Genomic DNA, 18,161 nt, shown 5'->3' with positions numbered 1-18,161 from the left:
TATTTGAATACTTCTCGTTTTATCTCTATGGCTAACCTTGAAGGGACTCCAGAACAGATCTGCTCAGAGGATTGAAAGAAATGGCCGCTTTTAATGCTTTGATATTGGGATCATCAGTGAGAGGAAAACTTGATCAAATCTAGCATCTTTTATGAAAAAAACCGAGTAATGACAAGTAATTAATTTGACACATGTACTAAATTTATTATCCACGTGCAAAGGATTTACAAAATCTCTACTAAACACAAATTGGTCAGTCATGATAAATGAAGGATCATTTATTATTATAATTTTACGGAAACTTTTCCATACTAGTACAAAAAAGTACTTTGTATTCAATAATTAAACAGTTCAATTTCTGAATTTGAAAATTCAAGGATCAAATATGACTAGATGTACGTTCATACAGTAATGAGTACCAGCATAACCAGGTAATACGCGAATATTGTCATTTTTCTTGGCATAAGAAATGCCGTTTATAACAGTAGACTGCTTTATTGGGACTGCAAATATTTCACTGAGATGAACAGAATATTCGTGTTGAGAAACATGAAATTTCTATGGTTTTTCCGAATGAATTATAGTAAAATTCATCGATTTGAGCAGTTTAACAAGTGACAAGTACCGTGTACAGTTAAAGTAGGAGTCTGTGTATAATAATTTTATTCGACACATCAAAGCGTAATTCATACATTAAAATCATCAGTTCTATGGATCACAGTTATTAAGGCTATTCAAATTACATCGTAAATGAACCAATATGGTTTTGTTCATGTGTCAGCTTTCAGTTGCCTTTCACTGAGTGTAACCTTATCTCCAGGTTTAAAAGCCGGCATCCCAAGATAAGGACAACTCGCGCAACGGAATGCATCACCGAGATAGCACTGAAACAAAATTTAAAGATTTGTGTTATCAAAATGAAATATCAGTCAGATCATCACATATTGGAACATGAACTTACACTTCCGCAAGCAGATGCTTGTTGAGGTGTTTTTTGTGTAGGCGTTCCTCCTGCATCTAATTCATCAGCCAAACCACAGTTACAGTTCTTGCATGCTTTCTTACGACCAGAATTTGGACCGCATTCAGCTGTGATTAAGACGATAATACAATATATGGTACAAAAAGTCACGGTTAGGTCTTTGGAAATTATTCCGAACCTTTTAGAGATTTTGGGTCAGGCTTCTTAAGATCTTCCTCGTCCAATAGTGCATCAGAATCAATAATATCATCATCAAGGACATCATTAGCGGAAAGTGACCAAACTGCGGCAGTCTTTACAACATCTTTAGGTTCTACAAAAACATGTATCAATTAGTAAGTTGAATGATGTAGTTAAGTAAACCAATGTGTATCTCTCAATGATGATGAACTTACTTTTGGCACCAAACGACAATTTCAACCGAGTCTGCGCTCCAACCTCATACGCGGGCTTTTGACCACTTATTTGAGTTAAACATACATCTAATGTTAATGCTAAAGCCTGTTGAATATCCTTCAGTTCTGCTGGTGTAAGTGATAAGCGGCTGGCCTTAAGTAAATTATAAATAGATTCTTAAGACTTAACTAAATTATTAATAGATTCTTTACCTTAAGCATACCCAAATATTTCTAAACCAATACAACTATAAAATTGGATGTCATAAATGCATATCTACAAGACACTTCTTACTGTTAATATATATATATGATTGAATGCCTGTTCACTTACATTGGATACATTGACAAAGCCGGCTAGCTTTAACGAAGAAGCTAACTTTTCAGCAGATCTCAATTTGTCACCATCCGTATCAGTGGTAGGTTCCCTCAAATAAAAACATCCGCTAGGTTTGAGAATACGTGCAACTTCAACAAGAACATCCGAATCATGTATCACAGATGCAGGGTGTAAAAAGCCGGACAGGGCGACGTCAAATGATGAGTCTTTATGAGCGGCTAAAATATTCAAACATTATTTTATAAATCAATGACTCCTTCATTCAACAGTTCATTTATATGAAAACTAGTCTGTGCTTTAAACTTACAAAGGTGTAACCGTTCGACATGCTCGACTTGTACTTTACCAGTTGCGGCAACCTTCTTGTTTAGCTCAGACACAACTGAATTAATCGATTCTGGCGGAGATTCCTTTCCACCCCACAACAGCAAGACAGTCTGCCCACTCTTTATATCAACTGACGCTACCATCTTAGATGATTCAAGAAATCAAATATTCTGGAAAACAAAACAATCAGCGGATCGCGAACATAATTTAGAACGGTTTATGTCGATACTTAGTGTAGTAAAATGTATTTATTCTAACCAACATATATATATATATATATATATATATATATATATATATATATATATATATATATATATATATATATATATATATATATCTATAGAGTCATTCTCTCTGAGTGGTTTCACTACCGTAACGACCACGTCTAGGATGGTTGTATTTATTTGATAAATTTAATTTACCTATCTATTTTCAATAATGATTTTAAGCCGAAAAAAGCTTAGAAATTCGAGAAAACGATTCTCGATGTCCACGTGACCTTGGAAGGGAGCGGAAGTTGGCAGTAGTGGATGTGGGAATAGTCGGAGCCCTCCGCTATTCGGAGACTCCAGTTGTCCGGCTCCTACAATTAGCGATTCCTAAAATGGCGACCTTAGGCAACATCGTTACAAAATCTCGATATTTTTCTAGATTCGGGCCTATGATCAACAGAGGGTCCAAATTACTATACTCTACACAGTCACAGTCAGGGGAAGATTTCCAAATACACACTGGACAGGTAATAAAATACATGAAATGAGATTAATCTATCAAATAGTTTTGGGGAATGGGATCTGGTGGTGGAGTTTTCTTCCTGTCTCTCTTGACCGACAGTTTTGTCCTGCTCTGGTTGTTGGACTTTTACGTCTGTCTGGAGTGGAGGAAAAGTGAAAATTCTCGGGGCCTTTCTTGATTTAGTGACAATTTGTTTATGCAATGTATAAAGACAATAAGTAATCTGTTTTAGAAATTTGAGCAGAATGATTGGAGACTAGCAAGATTCAATGATGGAAAGAGCAAAGTGGTAAGTTAAAAGGATGCCTTTTTAAGTTGAGCTGATTGAACATCTTAGACCGACAACAAACTGCTGCAATACTTTTGTTTGTTAAATTTTTATTTTAGATATATTGTTCATTTTTCTTCTTTTTTTTCATAATCATTAGGTCAATAAGAATTTTGCTATAGATTTAATTGCTGAGGTTCCTCCAAAGGCATGCACAGAGAGAGTAGTGCATTGCGATGGTGGTGGCGGCCCACTTGGTCATCCTAAAGTTTTTATCAACCTGGTATGTTATAAGACCACTGAATGATTATTGAAATCCACTGAAATTATATAATAAGCGTTGAGTATTGCTTCATATGGTATATTACTGTTTTCAGGATCAACCTGGTAATCATACTTGTGGATACTGTGGTTTGAGGTTCTATCTAGATGGAAGCCATGGACATTAGTTTTCATCGCTCTGTGATCTTGTACATACGTAGTTGTGCTCGCTTGAAATGTAGTTTAACAAATTCTTCAAAGATTCAGATTACATCAAAATCTTGATTAGATATTTGGATATAAACGGTCAAAGATATTGTATGAAACTAGATTTGAAATTATTGTAATATGATTTATGAACTTATTATATATACATGATATGTAATAAATAGTTTTGTTGGAAAAATTGTGAAATGTTCTTAGTGTGGGAAAGCTGCAGGTAATCATTACCAAATGGTTGGTGTGATTGGTTTTCTTTTATCTACATTAAACCTTAGAGTAATCATTTGAACCTTGGAGTAATCATTTCAAATGATTACTCCACGAGCAACCCTCTGCGTAAGTAAGCAGGTAAGAGGGACAACACAAAAATTACAAAATACAGGTTTTTAAACATCGAAATAGATTATTAAACTGTATTCATAGACACCGTCAGGTGCTGCCTCTGTAGGTGATAAATGATACCAAGGCTGAAGGGAATCCCCGATCGGGATACCCCGGCAGCAGCTGATGATGTTGATGTTGTCTACGGATGAGTGCTCACGTTGATGCAGTGGTGTAAAGGTGTGTACTATCGTGTTTAGATATATTATTTTCACTTACTGCTTACAAATAATTGATTAGTGTCAGGAGTAATTAGACCGGTGTTAATTAACTATAAAAAAGTAAGGAGCTACACACGAACCAGGCAGAGGATTGTCTACGACACACGTCTTGCACTTCATTCAGATGTAGAACTCTGATAAAGCACTCAGTCTGATAGCCGAACTCACTCCCACACTCACTATTAGTACACCGCTTTACTTTAATCAGGATATTAATCTTATGGCTGTTCATAGTTTACCCTCAAAATGGCATCAGACACACAACAGAGACCTCGTTATATTCTTAAAAAAGAACACATCGCGAACAAGAAGGAAAAAACTGGATTTTTATCACGACAAAAAGCCGGCGATGAAATAACCGTACTACCGGGAACGTTATGGAAAGATTACGAGGATAAACAAACCAAGAAACACGAGAAGATCGGATTTTCATACTTCGCGTCATTAGATTTTGATAATCTTATATTAAGTTGTCCACCAAACGATGTGTCGAAGATAACATTTGAACAGTATTTATTATTGGCATCTATCAGTACATGTGCAGATAGAGTGAAAGTGTTTGATGACCAGCAATGGCTCGACGAAGGACTGAATTTACTGGTTTCGGATTTTGTTTCAATATTACATTACCCAAACCTACCAGATCGCGCTTCGGGCATCATTCGATACAAAGGATGTTTGACAGGAATAAGGGGTTTATGGTTTGGTGTTGAACTATTGGTGAGTTTTAAGGTGTAGAACCTTTCTGTTTCAAAAACATTATTTCTTAATTATATGGCTGTAGCCTATAGCTTATGATTTCCATGCTGCATGATGCTTGAATTGTTTTTGAATCCTGTACCATCTATCATTTCATCAACAGTTTAAGCGATGGTTTATGATAACGGGAACAGTTTTTGCTTTGCTAATAGTTTTATGGCTAGTGTGGTACCATATCAAAAAATATTGAAAGTCTGACATCAAATTCAGAAGTAGATTGTGATGAGTTTAAGTTCTCGGGGTTACCCCTGATTATGCTATTTCGGAAGATCTTACCGATGAAAATAAGATATTCAAAAGCCAATACATAATTTGATATTGCTGGGTATAACCTTGGCTAAGTGCATGATTTAATTCAGAGTTTGATTGTATTTTTAGTTACATATGTTGTACATGCAAATATGCTATGTGCATCATACATTTTATTCAGTAACACAATTTCTCAAATACCTTTATGTACCGTTCCTATACAGCAGTACGTCAGGTATATATAAATACGAGGAAGGTATAAGCTTCGGTGCTGAACATTCGTTACTTAGGTATAGGCTGTATATAACTTACAGATCTGTGTGTGCCAAGGATAACATAGTTTACTGCTGGCGTTTTGTTGTACAGAATTCTTGTTCATCGCTTCATTGTAAAACCAGCATGGAAGCAACATTCGCTAGTGTGGATTACACCTAAGAAATTATTAAACTGATTTATAATGAATTTAACGATAAATTTTCACTATTCCCCAATTTATTTTGAGTTTAAGTCTATCATTAGTTTTTCCCCAAGCAGCTGAAAATAATTGCTTTTAGCACCGAGCACTCCACCTAAAACAACTTTTATCATAAGAATCAAAGTTTTCTGATTTAGACATATATCATGATTTTTGCCATAAGCCTCTATTTTAAGAGTCTCCTCTGCTGGTTGTGTTCAAATATTCATGTGGCTATTTATCATTACGGATGCAATGAGATTTGATTTGCAGTCATTAAAGCGTAATCTATCTCCTCTGCATACAAATTACGTACATCTCAAAATCATCTGTTTTCATCAAACAGCCATATTGTTTGTTTAATGCCGATCACCAATTTCGAATTATGGCATGGTTTCCATGATACGACAACCGGTTTAAAAATTATCGTGTCATTGATATGTAAAGATGTAGGCCTGTCTGTGTGTAGGCGTTAACTACAGCGGTTCAGGCAATGACTTGATTCTGTTTCTGCTAAAAACATCGAACTATGGCAAATTTCCAGTTGTCATATATTCAATATATGAGTGGCTGTGGATTATGGCCAGGCTCAGTAAAGGATGGTAGAATTACAGCTTTAGATTGGTAGGAATCATCTGGGTATCAGATGCGCTTCTTACTTTACTAATTGAATCTTTGTACAGTTTATAATTAGGAATATTCCTACAGATGATGTTCATTATATAATGCTTCCAGTTAGGAAATGTAATGACTAGTACTTGCTGAACATTTCTGAACTCGTTATTGATTAAGCGTAAGTCAAAGATGATTTCTCTTAGATTAAAAGGTCCCTAGCTTTCATATCAAACCAAGACAGTTTGATAAGATAATTTGTTTTTAATTATTTCTTCAATCCCTATGGTTCTTCGATAATTACTTACGAGACCTGATTGGCGTGTTAATTATCTTGCTTACGTGCTAATGAATGTATGCTATCACGATCACACGGAAACTATTTGGCCCGGGTCAAACTGGCCTGCACCAGGCCCGAGTCAAATTTGACCCATGCGTAATAAGAGAATGCGTTCACCTATAAATCACTCAACTCATAAATGCTATCAAATAGATGTAATTAGAAGCGCGGAAAAGTCACTTCCAGAACCAAGTTGCATACACACAGAATAATTCTACCAATAAATGTGGCACAGGCCTGGTCCGACGGTTTTGTCGGGCATAATTTAGTCTATCAAACACACACGGCCCCATTTGGCACCACTGTGAACGGACGGTCGCGGCCTAATTGGGCACGGGCCAAATCTGGCCCAGGTTAAAAATATATCATATATTACTAATGATGTCTGGGTCTGATCCTTACCATACCTTTGTGGTTTTCTCTGACTCAGTTTGCTGATAATGTTTGTGGTTTATGAAGGTTTTGTTCGATTTCATCATCGGGATCCTCTATAACACAATAGCATCAATAGTGGCATCAATATTTTCAATTTTTTACAAGAATGACAAACCGCAGTTAGCTAGAAATATTGATATTAGTTAAGGTAGCACATTGACTGGAGTGCTCAAAGGAATATGCCAATGATGATTAATGATTAATTGCTAGTTTTGCCTTCTCTTTGAAGTGCAAAATCAAATGCTGTATGAATGCTGTCTCAACCATCGCAAATTCCATTAAGAGAAAGTCCTGACGAGGGTTTGTTGACAGAACTAATGCGGTGATAAGCCACCGTTGAGCTGACCAGGCATACCGGATACTCTCACCAAATTAACTGTCACATTCGCTTAAATGTCTTAAAGTCTATTTAGAAATCTTTCGTCGACCTTTTATTTGAAATGTCTCGGCTACATGATATCTCATCAACCCACTGAGTAGTCCCTATTCACAGCAGAGCTGTGGGATTCCGTACATGATCAGAGTTTATATCAGGAAGGATTTTATGGAAAATGTAGGATGAGCTATAAACTAATAAGTTTTTAAAATCTATATCTGTTGTATATATATATAAATATATATTTTCTGGAATAATATTTGAGGTGAAGGCTCAGTAACATACATAATGTCATAGATACTTTATTAGACGTATTGCCATCTTCCTATAAAGGCTAGCTATGTGCTTTACGGTAGGCCACACAGTATTAAAATGAACATCTGGCAGAATTCACTAAGGTTGAATCATTCTCACCCAATAGAATTCTGAAATGCACCTTGCATCTGACGTCAAAAAGTTTGCGTCGGTGGAATCCATTGCGGTATGATTTCTCAGCATTTCCACCAGCTGGAAGTATCATTCCAACATCAGCACGGGCAACCTTTAATATATGTCCATATAAACAGACTGTATTTACCTTCAAGGTAGAGTGAAAAGCGAGGTAGAGAGGTCATAATGTTTTATTTATTACATCCTCGCGCTGAGGTCAAAGGATATGAATTCATGAGTAAAGGAAAGGTTGAAGTACCTACCTAAGTAGGAGCGGAGAGTATAATGTAGGATGTTCTGTTGCGCAGCGTGCTTGTTGTTTGCTTTAGCTTGTTTTCATTCTGTTACGAAATCCAGGCGGAAGAATACGCACTGAAGATGTTTTTCCGGCAGCTGATTAATATCAGATGACAGTATTCTACCGAGTTGCAGCACAAATTCAAACCCCCTTATGCCATACCTTGTGGTATTTTTGGTATTTGTACACTCTGATTGAGATTTCTCCATCCCAAAATTCTTCATCAGACCTTCCAAGTACCTTCCAAAATATGATCTTTGATTGAATAGGTTATTCATTATAACACCTTTGTTGTTGTAGGAGAAAATGCTGTACCGTACTGGGTTGTGACTGGGTTGTGACAGTCATGTCAGAGTCTTTGTAACATTTAATCTTTGTTGTATTTTTCCATATTTCTCACACTGATGAGAACGAACTGTTTGTTGGAATTATTCTGGCACAGCTGCAGCTTTATCTGTGGAATGTCGATTCTAGCTTCATTCAGCTCTTCTTATCCAAATTTCTACCTCGTCATATCTCGTAGAGTTGAATAGATTCATTTATTCTGTAGAGTACTCGCATACACTCATCAAAACAATTATTTTCTTTGAAAAAACTTTTCTTGTCATCTTTGGTAGATTCTTTATGGTAACGTTATAAAGTCTTAGCGTCGCAATGGAACGAAATCCACGTCTTATTCGGATATTCGGATAATGGTGATATATTCTTTTTTTATTGTATCCAGGAAACTTAACTGAAGAAGAGTTTATAGGCATTTATTCCCATCAAGGTTAAATTTCAACTCTCATCCATACTGACAGCTGGTACTGTATTATCAGCCTTCTTTTGATGATTTTGCTGTATTGGAAATGGTTAACCTTTCTTAGGAGCATAAATGTAAACATGAATCTGGGATAGAAACACGATTTCATCAAAGTCTGACATGACATTTTTGTTGATGCCATTCTACAGTTTAGATTAGAATCCAGCAGGGTGATAGTTTGGTGCAATGGTATTCGCGTAGCGGTATGTTCATTCCCTTCAATAATCTTCGTAATTACAGTGATTGAGTATTTCGTAAAATTCTTACTGCTGTTTCTAACACATTTGTTTTCTGGTAATTAATTGCCTCGCCTAATACAACTGGCAAATGCTCTGATCTGGGTTTTATCACCTGATCAGTTAAAGGAGTGTAATACTTATAACGTTCACTATGGCTACTAAAATGTGGCGAACGGGCAAAAACGATAGGAAAATGCCAGGCAAGAAAGTCAACAGTCGATACATTTATCAATTAAGATGGAGGTTGGATTATTGTGGCTGCCAATATTTCTGCAAACAAAACTTATCAATTAATGCCCAGCCCCCAACTGGAGTGATAACATTTTTGTCAGGGAACGGACTATTGGATGTTTCAATCTATTCTTGTTATTTCGATGATCCAGTAGTGTTTCATTGATTAATCAATTCCTGCCTGAATTATTATCAGTAGCATAACGCAGATACTCAGCGTGTATTCATTCTCTCTGCAATAATATCATTTCCAGTAAGACATTGAATAAACAACATTTAATAGATTGAATAATTGCGAGTGGTTTTCTATCTTTCAAAGCTAAGGCAGCGATACCGCGGAATGGGTCATCCCCTATCTATGAAAAAAACCCTTGAGTTACACAGTAATTTTGAATTTCTCATTTCAGGAAAATAAAGGTAGAGGAACGACTGATGGAACATTGTCGAGTCAACGTTATTTCATGTGTGAACCGGACAGTGGAATATTCGTGAATATCTCAAAAATCCGGCGTTTCCGTGGACCCGGACAAAACCAGCACAGTCACCATCATCATCATCATACAGCTGTGCCATCGGTACCTCCTCCTGTGTATACACCATCACCTTCTACTCCTCAGTATTCTAGTATCAGTTCAACTACATCAATAGCAACTCCACCATCGGCTACATCACCAATTATGGCGATGGCAATGCGGTCAACTGGACAGCATCAGTTAGTTGAAAATGAACGCGTTGTTTGGCTGAGCGATAGAGGCCCGGAATACGGTACAGTCCGCTGGATCGGATACCTGCCTGATGTACCCGATGAAGTCACAGTCGGTGTCGAATTTGTAAGTATACAAGTTTTCATACAGTAAACCCAATCTGTTAGGACTGAAATTATTTCACCGAGTTGAGAATCAGGGAAATAGAAGGTTTTTCCAAATGAATGTTTTTTAAATATTTTTTTAATATATATCTGTTCTATCTGTTCCATATATCTGTTATATCTGAATAAATGTATATCATGTAATTTATGGAAATGAATAAGACTTGGGTATTTATCATTTCGATATTTTAGGACAACCCGGTCGGGTCGGGAACCGGAAAATACAAAGATCAACAACTGTTTAAAACTAAGTCTGATCATGCATCGCTCGTACCAATCATGGGATTAATGAAAGAAGAGGAATTTTTAAATCCACCCACTCATGTGAAAATGCCTCTCATCGGTAACGTATATATCTTGATTCTATGTGTTATTAGCTTACCGTGGTTGATGAAAAGTATCAGTTCATGAAATGGGTCTTGTTCAACCCACATAATAATCCTGAATGACTGCGTTTAATAATATTCATTGTGAATACTTAGATAATGCAGCCTTTGAACATAAATAACCTTGGGTTTTACCCCGTATTGATTTTCACTTGCATTATTTGCCTGTACACTAGGAATACGGCGAATATTCACATGACAGTTATTCAGTCGTCAGTGGTGAAACACTCAGTGCTGGCTATGTTAATTGTGGACTACTTCTTTATAAGTCCTTTCTGGCGTGTCTACATATTACTTTGTAATATTGTAGCTGGGATTATCAAAATCTTTTGGAACTGGAATTCATTTCTCGTACTTACTGTTTGGAATATTCTCTATTTATACCTGAAATTCATTATCTATATCGGATTTGTGTTTATGTTTATGAGTAACTCCTTTGAAAAAGTTGTGAAATTTCTAACCATGGATTTGAAACAAAATGGAATAGGAAATCAGTATGACTCGAATTGTGACAGTGACAAATCGGATCTTAGATTTCAACATGATCACTTCGGTGACAAACATCAGAGTAGAAGATCTGAAGACATTTCGCCTAGCATTCATTTGACTAAAAGATCCAGCAATTCATCAGGCAGTAAAAACAAGATGGATGGACATTCAGAATACAATGGAAGTCAGGATCATTTGGATGGAAAAGCTGATGGACACCGAGATGAAGATATGAAATATAGAAACAAACACCAAGATGAAGATATGAAACATAGAAACAAACACCAAGATGAAGATATGAAACATAGAAACAAACACCAAGATGAAGATATGAAACATAGAAACAAACACCAAGATGAAGATATGAAACATAGAAACAAACACCAAGATGAAGATATGAAACATAGAAACAAACACCAAGATGAAGATATGAAACATAGAAACAAACACCAAGATGAAGATATGAAACATAGAAACAAACACCAAGATGAAGATATGAAATATAGAAACAAACACCAAGATGAAGATATGAAACATGGAAACAAACACCAAGATGAAGATATGAAACATAGAAGCAGACACCAAGATGAAGATATGAATAATAGAAAGATCACGAATTATCTATCTAGAAGCTATAGGTCTCCTGATTCTTTTACCTCGACACATTTTGAAGACAAGACTTTCGATACAAGCACCAGTACCTACGCTATAGGACCACAAAGCATTGATGATTATGTTGTTATTGGAGAGGAAGAAACTGGTAATATGAAGGATCAACAGTTGACTGACGAGCCTTTATCAGGTTTGAATGTCAAATATAGCGCTCAAAGTCCACCCCGAGTGACGTACATTATACATAGTTTTGTGCTATAGATTTTCAAAATGCTCATAAAATTTAAAAAATATACTTTCACTTTCATTGAAGTGTCACGGCATATGGGTTTGAAGTCATGTCACTGTTCTCATCAACGCGTTCCAATGTTAGTGGTGGTAGAGTGCTCTGACTTCCCTCCTGCATGAGGGAAATAAACACTGTGAACCTACCAATGATCTGAATAGGGCTCTGTGGGTTGAGGAACATATATAGAAAGTTGAGTAGTCTTACTCTACAACTTCCTATGTATGTCCCTCAACCCACAGAGCCTTATTCAGATCACTAGTAGGTTCGCATTGTTTATTTCCTTCATGGACTACAGTATTTCTTTCTGTGGTATGGAAAAATTATAGTTATACCTGGTGACAATTTACTGAGTTAAACCTGTTGATAATCATTCATTGTACGTGTAATATGAGCTTCACACAAGCCTCTGAGCATTAAAAAGAAAACTTAGTGGAAAAAGTCTTCCATTTTACTGAGGTGTTTCTAATACATGTATTTATTCTTAACAGAAGATATTTATGATATTTTTTTCATTCAGATTTTGAGAGACCTCGAACGCGTCCAAAACTGAAACGTGATGACAAAAGCTCTAGTTCTGATTCGGGCACCAGTGGATTTAATACTTATTCTTCTGTACACAAGCCGAATGACAGACGGCAAAAATCTGAAAAAACCTGTAAATATACGTATTTGATAGTCAAAGGCTGAGATTGTAATTAGACCAATACCAATCTTAAGCTGGTAGCAGAATTAAATATCCACAATTGGACAGAAGAAGCACATTGGTTCAGCTAGCATATCGTTCTGATGTTTCAGGCATAATACTTCTGAGTACGTTCGGAGGTCTGGTTCTCTACCTTCCCATTAAGTTGCCCTTTTTGTCAAGACAAAGATCATGATAACCTGTAAATATGACACTTATCGTTTAAGAAATTGCATCTTTTCAGGTGTATATTTCTTTACTAGCACCAAGGGGATCTATCGGCATGGCTGCTTCATCCAAGGAATGCTCTCCCACTTCTTTTGGACCTGCTTTCCAATTTTTTAGACCCACCCCCGATTTATATAAATCAGAAACTTTAGAAACATATATGCTACCTGTTCTTCCGATTTTGGGTGTTTTTTTCTAAAAATGAAGTCTATGCAATTTAGTTATTAATTTTTACAAGACTACTTCTAAATGGTATCCATTTTCAGATCATAATGACACTAATGCTATGAGTCCTACGTTAGCTGTTAAAATGGCTAGCAAACAGACGGGCAAAGAGGAAACTGATGTGCTGCGAGATCAGAAAAGGTCATTGCAACAAACACGCGCTAGTTCACTTGATTCTCATAGTAAAACTAGTTCTGCTCAGTCTTCCAGCAGCAGCAGCAGTAACAGTAAAGGTTTGCCACCTACACGAAGTGGACATATCAAAACTGAAAAGAAAAAGGCGATTTCGTTTAGTAATGACGGATTACCAGAGACAAATGAACCGATGCTACGTTCTCCATTATCGCCCAATGCCACTCGACCGTCAGTTCTGAAAAATTCCAATTCCAAAAATGTTCACACTGTGACAGCTGATATTGAACCAGTTAGACCTTCATACATAGATATGAACCATGGTAAGTACCAGTAAAAAGATATTTCTCGCGTCTTGTTTGTATTGGGCTCATCATTACAGTGAAAAATTATATTTACATTTACTTATGTTTATGTGTATATTTTTCAGACACCTGCAGCGACACGTTGGAACATGAAAATGGAATGTGTAGACTTTCAGGAATATCGCAAAGTCCAAGTAACATTAGTAATATTAGTGGAATTAGCAATTTGAGTGATCTCACAGATTCTTCCAGTCCCGAGAATACAAGTCCGGTTTATCCCCCAAATTCAGAACATTACAAACCGAAGCTGTTAAAAGACGTACCGCAAATTGTAGAACCTTCTTGTAGTAGCAGTAGTAGTTGTAGCAGTGAAAGTACAGATAAAAAGTCGAATGGTAATAATACGTCGACTAATAGAAACCGTTCTGAACATTCTGTAGCGGGCAGCTACGTCACAAATAATGGTAACAGCGTTTATAACGGTAGATCAGAGCGATCGCGTAAAAATTCAGATTCATCGGCCCCAAAAAATACATCACTGAATTCGAATACTGCGGACTTAGAGATTGGATCAGTGGTCGAGGTTTTAGAGAATCCTCCGCGTTACGGGGTTATTCGATGGATCGGTTGTTTACCAGAGGCGAAGGATCGTAATAAACTAGTGGCTGGACTAGAAATGGTGAGTTGTGTTTGATAATGTCGCTATTTACATGACTTATATATGTATTAGGATTAGTGAACTGAATTGAATGTCTTTGATAGGAAGAAGAATGCGCTGCATGTTTAGATGGAACATTCAATGGCCGACGTATTTTTAGCTGTCCTTCGAAGAAAGGATTTTTTGTTTATCTAAATAAAGTGCGCAAGGACCCACGCTTCCAGGAAACAAAAAACCTGAATGGAACTGGAGAACCAAGTAAGGAATTACGCCTTCTGTTTGCTGTCTCAGGTGTCATTTACTGCTATGTGTAAAATTGAGAATATAAAATTTATTACAGCCTTTGGTAGTGAAGAAAGTCCAGACATACCGGGTAATGTTTCACCACCAACAGTTGAAAAAAACCTGCCAAATATTTGTGGGAAGAATAAAGGTCTACAGGGTCACCATAACTCGTGTTACTTGGATGCAACATTGTTTAGTATGTTTGCATTTACGCAAGTATTTGATACAATTCTTCATCGACCAAAGAAGGCTACTGATTTAGACGAGTATGAAGAAATACAAAAGGTTCTCCGAGAGTCGATTGTGAATCCTTTAAGAAAGTGAGTTTTTACACCGATAGATTCAGTTGCCAATATTTCGCTTGATACGGAAAATTGATGTCTTCACTGAGTGGAACAGATGAAATCCACACCATTATTCATTCCCCATTACTAATGGGAGTGTACTAATAGTTCATTTTCTGATCAACAGGTGACCTCACCAGCTTAGTCTCTCTCTTTACACCGTTACATTACGTATTATAGGTTTTTCTATGTAAGAGCCGACAAATTGTTAAAACTGAGGACATTTCTTGACAAACTCAGTTCAGTCAATGGCATGATGGGTGAGGAAAAAGGTGAGCAGTCAGACAAATTTAATATATCGTTCAATTAATGAATTAAGGAAACATGTTTTGTATGTATGTGTCTCTCATGCAGATCCAGAAGAATTTCTCAATTCACTATTGCAACAGACATTGAAAGCAGATCCTTTGATAAAACTGAGGTACTGATGAATAACTTAATAAGGTGATACATGTGCCATTCTTCTTTGTGTGTATCTGATTTTAGTGATTATTTCCAGCTCTGGACAGGAATCGTATTTCTACCAGTTATTCATTGAAAAAGATGAGAAAATTGTCCTGCCTACAACACAGCAACTTCTGAATTTGTCTTTTCTGCAATCTGATATCAAATTAGCTGAGGTATGATGAGAGGTTTTTATGCAATGCTCTACAATGAAAGGTGATTCATCGAATTTGCTTAGTTAAGAAATTATGACTTTCATATTTCAGATACCATCTTGTTTGATACTGCAGATGCCTAGATTTGGCAAGGATTACAAAATGTATCAGCGTATTGTCCCCAGTTTGTATTTGGATATCACCGATATACTGATGAATGGTGAGTTTCATGATACTGGTTTCTAGTATTATGACATATGGAATAGGCATTCTAAGTAATAAAGTCATCTATCATTCATTCTAGCTCCTAGAGAGTGTGCAGTCTGTGGATGTCTGGCTGAATGTGAATGCAAGCAGTGTTACAATCACTTTTCAGGGAAGACATCTTTTTGTGGAAAATGTTTCAATCTGGTAAGAATTTTCATGTACCAGGATAATTGAACTCTCTTTCAGATTTCAATTATTAGACTTGTGCTATTTTTTCCAGACCCACAGCCGGCATGCAGAACGTACTAAACACATTTCTCGGCCAATAATAGTACCGGAAACTTACAAAGATTTTCTCAACCAGCAGAAGGAACTGTTAGGGGATGGTAATGTACAGATTGACCATGAAATGATGGAGCTCTTTGCCGTTGTTTGTATTGAGACTAGTCACTACGTAGCGTTTGTTAAATGTGGACCAGGAAGAAAAGCACCGTGGGTTTTCTTTGACAGCATGGCTGATCGCATGGGTAAATACCGCGTTAAGAAAAAATTAACTAAGACTGGCTAGAAATAACTGAGCATATGACGATACAAATAAAGATTGTAACATGCATATAAAGTGTCTCATTTGTTCTTATAGGGCAAGAACATGGCTATAATATTCCCGAAGTTCAACCTTGTCAAGAGCTTCCGGAATGGTTGGCTGATGATAACCATGAGCGAATATTGTCTCTGAAAGAAGATCGCCAGCTGCCTTCGTATGCACGTCGGGTTTTGTGTGATGCATACTTGTGTATGTATCAGAGTACAGAAGTCATGATGTATAAATGAAAGTAGATGGAACTACTTCGAAATGGGTTTACCCGGAATTGATTTTTCGTGACCTAAGATGTGGCTGATCTTCAGCTTGCTGAAGGGTCAATAGGAAAGTGAGCTTGTGCTCTTGGATTGATAGACTAAATTCAGAAGTACTGATAATCCTTACCATGGATATAAGGGGAAAGTTAACCCGAAATAGTTCAGTGAAGAAATCATATTTTATTCGATCCCAATGATATGTATTTTACTTATATTACTGACTAATCTTTCCTTGAATATTGATGAGTTTAATTTGAAGACCGTTTTATCTTCTAGTACTAAAATTTGTGATACGATCTATTTACTATTTATTTGTGTGTGACTATTGTAGCTACGTATCCGAATCACATCATTAAGTCCACAGAAAATCTGTGTTAAATATATGTGTACAAAATGTACCGTATGTGCTTAGTCAATTTAACATGGATATATGTTTGTTCAATTAGCAACATTAGGCAATTTTCATGCTAGACATTTGATAAGGATGGATTCTGTTGTTAAAAAAAAGAATCAGTCATCATTTTTGTAGTCACAGCTTCACCTACCTAGGTATTCTACCGTATGCTATATAATGATACTTAGTTGAGCGCAAATCTTAGTACATGTACATAAATGAGAATTTGAAAGTGAGGGATGTTTCAAAAATTCTAACCGTGATTCGTAATAATTTTTTTGTATATTGTTGTCCCAAAATTGTTGAGTTTTACAAATTTCTATTTGTTAAAACTACGAGTACTCGAAATCACTTTTTCTGTACAAACTGCTAATGATGTGATGCAAATCATTTTACTATGAATGATATATAATTGAAAAGTAGTTATTCATCGCTATAGACATTTATAGATAATAGACTGCAATTAGTATCAATCGGTTTCATAATGTAGGCAAACAAAAGCTCTTAATGCTTGGTCATGAAATTGTTAAATTAACAAAATATGATTATGAAAGATCGTTAAATCATTTTAGTTGGCAAGAACTCATTCTTTGTGTTAGTTTGAAAATTGAACTAGCATAGACATTTACATTGACATTTTTCCTCGAAATGAAGGTTTTTCATTGAAGACATATTGTTCAAATTTAGTATGAATTGCTAAGATGATGCAGTAAGTATATAGCAATGTTCTGGTAAGGTTTTCAATTATGCCGTTGTCATAGCCTCATTGTAAATACAGACTTAAACATGGCATTTAGTAAAATTTCATTTGACTTTCGTATTCTCGTTCATTTTGTTTGATTTTAACAGATATGTAGATATCAATCAATAAATTCAATTATGCCACGAGATCCTGTTTTTCCGTTAATATGTATTGTATAAACACAGTGGACTGTTAAATTTTTCCAAATAAAATGCATCAGATCCCAGCAAAATAGTTGAAAAAGATTCATTTATATTAGTCTTCATAATCTGATATATCATTAGCCTTATACGACGAGAGAGAATACTGAAGATGCCATGCTTGCCCTATTATCTGGAAAATCTCGAATGCTGGATGAATTTTTCAATTACACCTGTGTATTTCGAAAGCAAATATGGTGGCAGCAAAAGAAAGTAGTACTTCGTCTTCTGCTGCAAACATGCGACTGTTCCTCACTGTTCGCACTCAACTCGCTAATTGACTCCTTATAAAATGCTTA

The 18,161-nt window shown here is 36.2% G+C and overlaps 3 protein-coding genes across 15 annotated transcripts; 2 read left to right on the top strand and 1 right to left on the bottom strand.

Annotated features, from left to right (window-relative positions):
* Positions 1-203: 203 nt before the first annotated feature.
* Positions 204-10,661, bottom strand: LOC141901663 (anamorsin homolog). 11 transcript variants are annotated; one of them, XM_074789063.1, is made up of 12 exons: positions 8,403-9,784; positions 8,250-8,327; positions 8,053-8,161; positions 7,775-7,901; positions 6,957-7,037; positions 5,456-5,574; positions 2,025-2,214; positions 1,712-1,935; positions 1,378-1,531; positions 1,161-1,295; positions 962-1,089; positions 204-884 (listed from the first exon to the last, which is right to left on the bottom strand). In XM_074789063.1, exons 7-12 carry the CDS (start codon positions 2,185-2,187, stop codon positions 771-773), a joined length of 918 nt encoding a protein of 305 aa, XP_074645164.1. In that variant the 5' UTR covers positions 2,188-2,214; positions 5,456-5,574; positions 6,957-7,037; positions 7,775-7,901; positions 8,053-8,161; positions 8,250-8,327; positions 8,403-9,784; the 3' UTR covers positions 204-770. The 11 variants fall into 11 exon arrangements, with proteins under 11 accessions (XP_074645164.1, XP_074645163.1, XP_074645162.1 ...); XM_074789062.1 differs by having other exon boundaries at positions 8,408-9,784; XM_074789061.1 differs by having other exon boundaries at positions 8,053-8,327.
* Positions 2,603-3,709, top strand: LOC141901684 (NADH dehydrogenase [ubiquinone] iron-sulfur protein 6, mitochondrial-like). The gene is made up of 4 exons (XM_074789100.1): positions 2,603-2,786; positions 3,015-3,071; positions 3,211-3,333; positions 3,428-3,709. The coding sequence occupies exons 1-4, from the start codon at positions 2,652-2,654 to the stop codon at positions 3,497-3,499; spliced, it is 387 nt and encodes a 128-aa protein (XP_074645201.1). The 5' UTR covers positions 2,603-2,651; the 3' UTR covers positions 3,500-3,709.
* On the top strand, positions 4,020-17,808 carry LOC141901615 (ubiquitin carboxyl-terminal hydrolase CYLD-like). Of its 3 annotated transcripts, XM_074788965.1 has the most exons (15): positions 4,020-4,855; positions 9,767-10,189; positions 10,420-10,570; positions 12,521-12,658; positions 13,180-13,593; positions 13,701-14,254; positions 14,338-14,491; positions 14,574-14,838; positions 15,043-15,134; positions 15,217-15,283; positions 15,362-15,482; positions 15,573-15,681; positions 15,766-15,872; positions 15,949-16,195; positions 16,309-17,808. In XM_074788965.1, the coding sequence occupies exons 1-15, from the start codon at positions 4,382-4,384 to the stop codon at positions 16,497-16,499; spliced, it is 3,507 nt and encodes a 1,168-aa protein (XP_074645066.1). In that variant the 5' UTR covers positions 4,020-4,381; the 3' UTR covers positions 16,500-17,808. The 3 variants fall into 3 exon arrangements, with proteins under 3 accessions (XP_074645066.1, XP_074645067.1, XP_074645065.1); XM_074788966.1 differs by lacking the exons at positions 4,020-4,855; positions 9,767-10,189; positions 10,420-10,570 and adding an exon at positions 10,818-11,862; XM_074788964.1 differs by lacking the exons at positions 4,020-4,855; positions 9,767-10,189; positions 10,420-10,570 and adding an exon at positions 10,818-11,904.
* Positions 17,809-18,161: the final 353 nt, after the last annotated feature.

This window comes from Tubulanus polymorphus, chromosome 3 (genome assembly GCF_964204645.1).
Source record: "Tubulanus polymorphus chromosome 3, tnTubPoly1.2, whole genome shotgun sequence".
In the NCBI taxonomy this organism is placed as follows: Eukaryota; Metazoa; Nemertea; class Palaeonemertea; order Tubulaniformes; family Tubulanidae; genus Tubulanus; species Tubulanus polymorphus.
The sequence above is the reverse complement of the archived record's forward strand: the minus strand, read 5'-3'. Positions and strand labels throughout refer to the sequence as shown.

Excerpts from the sequence above, each read along its gene's own strand:
- LOC141901663 (XM_074789067.1), bottom strand. The coding sequence starts at position 2,187 with ATGGTAGCGTCAGTTGATATAAAGAGTGGGCAGACTGTCTTGCTGTTG. Across the intron at positions 1,296-1,377 it reads ATTGTCGTTTGGTGCCAAAA|AACCTAAAGATGTTGTAAAG; the intron begins GTAAGTTCATCA and ends ATGTTTTTGTAG. Across the intron at positions 885-961 it reads AAGCATCTGCTTGCGGAAGT|TGCTATCTCGGTGATGCATT; the intron begins GTAAGTTCATGT and ends ATTTTGTTTCAG.
- LOC141901684 (XM_074789100.1), top strand. The coding sequence starts at position 2,652 with ATGGCGACCTTAGGCAACATCGTTACAAAATCTCGATATTTTTCTAGA. Across the intron at positions 2,787-3,014 it reads TCCAAATACACACTGGACAG|AAATTTGAGCAGAATGATTG; the intron begins GTAATAAAATAC and ends AATCTGTTTTAG. Across the intron at positions 3,072-3,210 it reads ATGATGGAAAGAGCAAAGTG|GTCAATAAGAATTTTGCTAT; the intron begins GTAAGTTAAAAG and ends CATAATCATTAG.
- LOC141901615 (XM_074788964.1), top strand. The coding sequence starts at position 10,854 with ATGTTAATTGTGGACTACTTCTTTATAAGTCCTTTCTGGCGTGTCTAC. Across the intron at positions 13,594-13,700 it reads ATACATAGATATGAACCATG|ACACCTGCAGCGACACGTTG; the intron begins GTAAGTACCAGT and ends TATATTTTTCAG. Across the intron at positions 15,483-15,572 it reads CTGATATCAAATTAGCTGAG|ATACCATCTTGTTTGATACT; the intron begins GTATGATGAGAG and ends TTCATATTTCAG.